Source organism: Apteryx rowi, unplaced genomic scaffold, assembly GCF_003343035.1.
Source record: "Apteryx rowi isolate R43461 unplaced genomic scaffold, aptRow1 scaffold_741, whole genome shotgun sequence".
Classification (NCBI taxonomy): domain Eukaryota; kingdom Metazoa; phylum Chordata; class Aves; order Apterygiformes; family Apterygidae; genus Apteryx; species Apteryx rowi.
The window spans coordinates 74,330-82,849 of NW_020451029.1; the positions used below are offsets into that span (position 1 = coordinate 74,330).

Below are 8,520 nucleotides of genomic sequence, written 5' to 3' on the forward strand. Positions count from 1 at the left end.
AATAGCACAAAAATAGCTACATTAGTGAATAAACGGACTGCAAAGTGAAATGCAGAGAGAAGGAAAAAAAGAGTCTTCTGTTCTTATGTTCTTCTACTTAAAACATCATGCCTCCTTCTCTGAACACTTCCTCTCCTCTAACTGGCAATCGYCTACCAAAATGCATCTCTGGAAGTGTTGGTAGAAGCCGGGTGCGGACCAGATGCAGAGAGGCACAGGTTTTATCACCACATCTTCCAACTCCACTCGAATGAGACAATATTGAAAGCTGTCCACAACACAATTATACCAGTGCTGTCATCAATAAGGCTAGAGACTGAACAACGGTCTCATTTTTGGTAGCATGGACCAACCTCAGGAATTGAGGCTGAGTTTGAATTGGAAACGGAAAAATGTATTTCTTGTATATACCTCCCACATATGTTACAAATGTGCATCTAATAAAGTCCTAGGATGAAATCCTTGTGCCAGAGACAATTGACTTCACTAATTTTGCAGTCCTGAGATACAAAAGTAAGCAAAAAATAATTAAAAAATCTTCTGCTCGTTAACCGAAACTCTTCAGCCTTTCAGTATGCTTTCAACTGTAACATAGGCTGCTGTCATATTCAAAACCCTTCTATTTTTGGCATTGTAAGGAAAATATGGTTCAACTGCCTATGGAAGATAAACCATGGGACTGAAAAATTTGGTGTGTCCTCTGGTCTTCTGGCTCTCTCCAAATTCCAGGATGCAGCAGTATGTCCTAAATCCCACTCCTGGGAACATGTCACAGCTGTTTCCCAGCTGTTTGGACAATACTGGAGCATATTCCCTCATCCTACAAGGAGAGGAGCTGGGGCGTACACCTATCGCTCAGCTTAGAAACAGCTACAGCCACAAAAGAAAACTGATGGATACACATCATTAGGAAGAGATTATGCCCTAAACCACCCTTTCATGTCATACTGTAAGTGAGATGAACCACATTGACCTGGGAAGAAATGGAGGGCCTCCAGATACATTAATGAGAATCCAAATTTCCTAAGGCAAGAACGAATTCAGGAGAGATAATAGAGAGTAGTACTGTGTACGCTAATTGCACACAGACAAGTTCTCACATATGTGACTTGACATTTTTGAAGGCACTGCAGTACATGCTCTCTTTTGAATACCTGAAATTGCTTTTAATGTACTAATTTCTACAGTGCTATACATTTCTGGCTCTTTTAAATTAAGGAGACCTGGATCCTCAGTTTAAACAGATTATACTATCTGAGGAACTATCTATGAACTGGTAAAATGTCTTTTGGATGTTTTTATCCCTCTGATTTCTCTGAAAGCAATACACAGCCAGCATTTTCTCAGCTCACAACAGTACAACATCAGCCCAAATTAGAAGATTATGGTCTCTCCGTCATAGAAGATACTTTTTCAGACATACRGCATTTGGTCCTGTGAGAATAGGTGTGATATTGCCAGTTGTGCCATCTGAATTACATCAAGCCTCAAGCTGAATGGAGCCCAAATTAAGATCATGAACATACAGATTTCTTTCATCATGTTTGTTTAGCTGTGCAGTCAACTCACCATCAACTGTCTGTGGGCTGTCTGCAAACACAGAACAAATTAAGAACTAGAATCTATCTATCTGTTCATCTCCACTCTAACTCTTTACACACACACACACACCACACACACACAAATCTCTGAATTAAAATGACAGCGACTTATGTTGTGAAGCCTTCTGGTTTTAGTTACAGAATTTAGACATATTATACCTTCAGTTTAGTCTTGGTTTTGCTTTAAGTATTTACTGTAATTTCTGATAGTACAAAAGCCCTAAGTTTCAACATGCTAGGCACTGCAAACACACATTATCTCAAAGAGTTTAAACAGACACAGAATATATGATAAGAGGGTGGATGTATTCTCCTAACTTTACAGGGTTCAGAAGGATTAAAGGCTTATGCCAATATCCACTAATATCARTAACAGTATGATGCCAATGGCTATCATTTAACAGTGCTTTTTAAAAAAGCAAAACCTCATGATGAGGAACACTGTTTTTTTAAGAACATCCTGTCAAAAATATTTATAAATGATTTTACAGTAATGGTCCCACTGAATATTGGACAGTAGTTACTAAACACACTGACAAGCATCCTGGCAAGTTATCAGTTTGGGATCACTGGACTCTGCTTATCTACATTTTCTTGCCAGCTTTAAAGGATTTGGGATCCTGCTCTTCCAAAATTAAAAGCCCACCTTATATCTTGAAGTTTGGGTGGGTGGTGTGTTTCAGTAGTGCAGGAAATGGCTCCAGAATACATAGCATAAAAAAGGGTTTTGAGAACACTATAGTAAACACAATTGCCTGAACCAATGGACCTGCTTTATTCATACTCAGTGAGCCTTCTTTTTTGTTTTGTTTTTACAATTCTGACAAAGATGTTACAGTCCAAAGAAGTTATCAAAAGCATGAAACAAAAAACAGCAGAAGCATTGCAAAGCCAGGGGTTCCTGGCTTCCTCTGACACAGCCCACTTGTTTTCTTATACTGTCTCCTCAATGTCTAGAGAGTAGTTCTCAACATCCTTCTCTGAACTGTGTGCTCATCTCCTTCCACCCAGCCCACCTGTCACAACGAATGCAATTAGCCTCACTGCCTCCCTGAACTGTATAGCCTGTCCGACTTCCCACAGGACCAAGAAGAAAATGGCTGCTGCCTCTCATAGAGAGGAGCAAACAGAAACAAAAGACAAGGTAAGGCCATCCCCTACGCAGCCTTTGCAGACCACAGCTTGCTCCTCACACAATACTTTTCTCCAAGGAACAGGCCACCTTGGCAGGGAGCATCACTGAGGGACAGTCTTGCTTGTAAATCAGCGTAAGACAGGAATGTGAATGTTAAGGCTTGTACAGCCCATCCTTCTTATCCCAAAGACATACAACTCCCTAGAACAACTGCTGTATGCTTCAGATGAGCATCTAGCATCTACCTGCTACCCTGCATCCATCTCAGTACTTTTCCAGTGCCCTCTTCTCCAGATTCACTCTTGTTATCAGCAGTAGACACCTCAGGGAATTAAGACACCTATGGGATGAATGTAAAGTCAGGAGTTCTGAATACCTTCCATTAGTTCTTATTTTCAAAAGCAACTTATACATGCAACAGCCTTTGCATTTTGGATCCCAAGAGCTCATGTTAGATTTAGAGAAACTGCTGAAAATTCAATTCTAAGTTTCACTGCAAATTAAGGGTCTCAGAAGTCTGCATACTCTACATAATCTTAAAAAATGGGCTTTGGGTTCCCGAGTCACTTAGACAATTTTGAAAATTTTACCCATGACCATAGTTGATTCCCCTAAATGTTAAAAAGCAGAAACCACTCCCAAAACCAAGTCTGGGAAACAAATTTGCAGTCGCTCAATGTAGCTCAATACTTAGCCTGTTGAGTCATCATAATGACCACAGGACGGATGGATTATATGATTTTAATAGGTCAGACACCACTGTTTTTCCTCTACAATCACACATCCTAAAAAGACTAAGAAGCAGCTTGAGATAAGTCAGACGCACGTGCCCACACTGTTTATTCTGAAAAGTGATCACCTCTTCTCCAGGTGAATGCAGTTATATTTGCACCTGACCATATAGTGCTTCTGTTCAGTCGAGGACCTGGTGACAAAGGATACAGAAAAGGCCAAGGTACTGAATGCCTTCTTTGCCTCAATCTTTACTGCTATGACTGGCCCTCAAGAATCCCAAGCCCCTGAGAGCAGAGGGGAAGTCTGGAGCAAGGAAGACTTACCCTCAGTAGAGGAGGATGAGGTTAGGGAACACTTAAACAATCTGGCCATAAACAAGTCCATGGGGCCTGATGGGATGCAGCCGCAAGTGCTGAGGGAGTTGGCCAATGTCGTTGTGAGGCCACTCTCGATTATCTTTGAAAGGTCACGGTGACTGGGAGAGGTGCCTGAGGACTGGCAGAAAGCAAATGCCACCCCTATCTTCAAGAAGGGCAAGAAAGACGATCCAGACAACTACAGGCCAGTCAGCCTCACCTCCATCCCTGAGAATGTGAGGGAGCAACTAATCCTGGGTACCATTTCCAGACACATGAAGGACCAGAACRTTACCGGGAGTAGTCAGCATGGATTTATGAAGGGGAAATCACACCTAATCAACCTGACAGCCTTCTATGATGAGATGACTGGCTTGATGGATGAGGCGAGAACAGCAGATGTTATTTACCTTGACTTTAGTAAGGCTTTCAACATCATCTCCCATAACATCCTCATAGGCAAGTTGGCAAAGTATGGACTAGATAAGTGGTCAGAGAGGTGGACTGAAAACTGGCTGAGCTGCTGGGCTCAGAAGGTTGTGATCAGCGGTATGGTCCAGCTGGAGGCCAGCCACTAGTGCTGTCCCCCAGGGGTTGATACTGGGGCCAATACTGTTCAACATCTTTGTTAACGACCTGGATGACGAGAGTGAATGAACCCTCAGGAAGATTGCTGATAACACCAAATTGGGAGAAGTGACTGATACACTAGATGGTTGTGCTGCCATTCAGAGGAACCTTGGCAGGCTGGAGAAATGGGGAGAGGGGAATCTCATGAAATTCAACAAGGGAAGCACAAAGAAGTCCCACACCTGGGCAGGAATAAGTCTATGCACCAGTACAGGCTGGGGACCAACAAGCTGGAGAGCAGCTTTGCAGAGAAGGACCTGGAGGTCCTCATGGACAAGAAGTTGAACATGGGCCAGCAGTGTGCCCCTGTGGAAAAGTAGGCCAAAAGTATCATAGGCTGCATCAGGAAGAGCATTGCCAGCAGGTTGAGGGAGGTGATCCTTTCTCTCTRCTCAGCTCTGWTGGGGCCACATCTGGACTGCTGGGTCCAGGGCTGGCCTCCCACTACATGAAAGACATGGACCTGCTGGAGCAAGTCCAGTAAAGGGCATCTCATATGAGGAGAGGCTGAGAAAGCTGGGTCTGTTTCACCTGGAGAAAAAAAGGCTCAGGGGGATCTTATCAGTGTGTATAAATACCTGACGGGAGGGTGTCGAGAGGATGGGGCCAGACTCTTCTCAGTGGTGCCTAGTGACAGGACAAGAGGCACTGGGCACAAACTGAAACACAGGAAGGTCCGCCTGAACATAGGAAAACAGTTTTTTTTACCGTGAGGGTGACTGAGCACTGGATCAGGTTGCCCAGAGAGGTTGTGGAGTTTCCATGGTCCTGAGCAACCTGCTCTAGGTGACCTTCCTTGAGCAGGGGGGGTTGGATCCAATAATTTCCAGAGGTCCCTTCCAGCCCCAACTATTCTGTGATTCTTTGAGGACACGTGCAAAATTTCTRGAAGAATGAAACCGGCCACAATGCAGCCAATGGCATTTTTGGTTTTGACTTCTGCAGTGCCAGGATGTCCCATCAGTCTGCAGTGATGTGATCTTCAAATTTGAATCTATAGCAAGACATACCTTAAAATAAAACAAATGCTCCCCAACAGTACAATTGTGATGATGATACTTGCCTACTTTGTGAAGTGTTTTGTTGAACAAAAGGTTGAACAGGAGCAAGAAATTATTAATATACAGAGGGCATCTGAGGAAGTAATTCCATGCAGAAGGCAGTAAAGTATTAAAAAAAAATTACTTCCTGTGTTTAAAGGTAATGTGACACAAAGTCTAGCTCTGCCTTAAGAACTTTAGGGAATAATTTCAAGTGCTCTCATTTCATGTCATGTAATAATCTGACTGGCATGACCTCTTCCAAACAGGAAACGGCAAAATCTACTCAATAAAAATCCTTATTTGTTTTCTTTTTTTTCATGGTATCAGATGAGTGCTACACAAAAACAAAAGAGAAGGATGTCCCTTCCTTCTGTGTCTATCCTCTAAATTTTGATCTTAAAGGGGAAAAAAGCAGAGGGGCAAGGTAGACTGGACAAAGTGGAAGATGAATACAGAGATGCAGAGTGTGGCTAAGACTGGAGCTGTAAAAGACTTAGTACTGAATCCAACTGGAATAGGTTCTCTTCTAAAAATCCCAGCCTAAGACCACAATTGGGAGTTTTTATGTTCTAAGCAGGAGTACAAGCCGGCTATGATGCTACCCACAGAAATACAAACAGAGCAAGCTGACTGAAACAACGGTCAATGACTGCTCTAACGAGCCTGCTTTATTTTGTTCCACAATGAGCAAGGTGTGGGTCGCAATGGTCAGTCAGAGCATTATAGCTGGCACGATGGGGAGGGGCAGCTTTTACCAACACAGTAACTGGATCTCAGGTGACCATGCAATCATGGATGAGTAAAGAAGTGATATTAATGAAGCAGTGATGGGCTATTCACTTTATGGTTACTTTTCAGGAGTTTACTTAAAACACTGGGTTGATGTAGACACGCAAATGCCACACAGAAAATTACATGAATTTGAAACATATACCTACTATGAAAACTGAAAGTTTTAGGTTTTCCTGTGGTTACCAGCCTGCAAGCCATTCCACACAGGCAGATCTTTGTGTCCCTGATTAACCTCAGTCAACTAACTTAAACAGGACTGTATATGATTAAGGTCCACATTTGTAAGATTCAGAAAATGCTTTGTATAAAAATTTGGATTTGGCCAACCCTGATTGCTGCTAGGTTACACCTGATAGGAGGAAAATGTGTCTGTTTATGAGAATTTATACTGAAATTTCCTTGGAGACCAGGATAGCACTATTTTTCTTGTTGCTTTTGTAGTCTCTGCCTTGGCGTAATTATCCTTTTCTTGCCAATATCAAAGCAGAGTGGGAGAGAGACTTTTTTTTCAAAGGCAGGATAAATCCCCTAGCCTCTAAGTTCTGGAGTCTTCAGTTTATGACTCACTATGTCCAAAGTGAAATGAAGCTGTGATCACAACTTCAGACCTGATCCAACACACATTGAAGTCAATGGGAGTCTTTCCATTGACTTCAATGGAAGTCGGGTCACACCCTTAGCAGACACTAGCTGCGCTCATAACGAAACCACCCTCCAGTTTTGGATGGCAAAAAATATGGTCAGTCTGGAAACAGTGGGGATCCTAAAGGTCAGAGATTGTCTACAACAAAAAAACTCATACAGGCAAAGCTAATACAGAGACGCTCCAGCTGCACCTGTCTGCACTGTGCCTCTTTGTAGCACTATCAGCCCAGACGAAAATGAGTCCAGAGCAAATATTTATCAAAAATGTAAAAAGAACAGATCTTGGCAAAAGCCAAAATCTGGCCCAGAGTGAAAAATGTAAAATAATTATTCAATCTTAAAATAGTCTTCAAATAAAATAGAAAGAAGCTTAAAGAAATGACCTCAGTACAACTTAGCTGTTAGAAAAGACTTAATTAGATCTTCTAGTGCAGTTTATGCTTGTCTAATAATGACAGTTAATGTAGGACTTTTAAAAGAAGGGAAGTAATAGCACAGACAGTGTCAGGCCTGTATGTTAGCAAACCATTAACAAACAACTGTATGCTGCCTTTAACATTCTTCATATGCATCCTACCTAAAATACCTATAAAGAAAAACTCACACGGAGGGAACAGCAACCTTTAAAATAGGACACAARCAAGACTTTTGACAATCAGTCTTTCAGAGAAAGAACTGAGGAAAAGCATATACTTGGAAAGACAAAAACAATGACTAGGGGATATTGGTAAGAAATCGATTAGTGGCAGGAAAAAAAGCAAGGAGCAAAAAGAAATATTGATCTTTTAATGGCAGAGAACATTTAGTTTGGATGATTGTATTTGCAGGGTGGTCTTCATCTCGGTTTACACATCCCCAGCACTGAAGCACTTCTACTTGTACAATTTTGGGGTGGGGGAGATGAAGGTGCTGGCAGACTAGCTGTCCTCACACTGGCTGGTACATCTTGACATGCTGTCTGAGTTATTTGGTACCTCAAAATGTTTCACTCAGGAAGGCCTCACCGGAGTAATCATTTCTTCTGACTAGCCTGTCAGAGCCTGAGCTTTGTGGACTGAGAAGAGGTCCTTTTTCAGTCAGCTTTTTTTCTGCACTTACTTTTCACCAAATCAAGAAATGCCCAGTGAAGCAGCGATTTTGCTGGGTTAGTTACTGACTCAGCAGACACACAGCAAATAAATTAAGAGCAGTGCTGTCGTCCGGGAGCTGGGCAGCCTCTGCAATGTGAATGAACACACTGTGCTACAGGTGAGGGAGGCTGGCAATACCAGGCACTGACTTAGCGCTTGTAGGGATGGAAAACAGCAGCCAGAGAGCTTGTAAAATAGCAATCAAGCCTGTTAACAAATCACTGGGCTGAAAGCCCTTCTGTGACACTTGAACGTGATCTCTTCAAGTTACACTTCGCATGCGGTATTATATTTTTGGACGCTGTTTCCATCCCATTTTAGAAAGACACTCGGCTGGGAGCGAGGAGTATGGCTGAAGGTGAAAGGTACACGCTGCCAGTAATAAACTTCTCCCTGTGCCCCCCCTCCCCCGGAGCCGCCTCCTCACCCAGTGCCCCGCAGCCCCCTCAGCCC

The 8,520-nt window shown here is 42.7% G+C and overlaps 1 protein-coding gene across 1 annotated transcript in view; it reads left to right on the forward strand.

The window, feature by feature from the left end:
* The first annotated feature begins 7,173 nt into the window (after positions 1–7,173).
* The window catches only part of LOC112976551 (secreted frizzled-related protein 4-like), a 14,153-nt gene continuing 12,806 nt past the window's right edge, over positions 7,174–8,520 (forward strand). The window contains exon 1 of the mRNA XM_026087930.1: positions 7,174–7,255. Coding sequence (XP_025943715.1) covers positions 7,174–7,255 — 82 coding nt within the window. The remainder of the gene's footprint in view (positions 7,256–8,520) is intronic.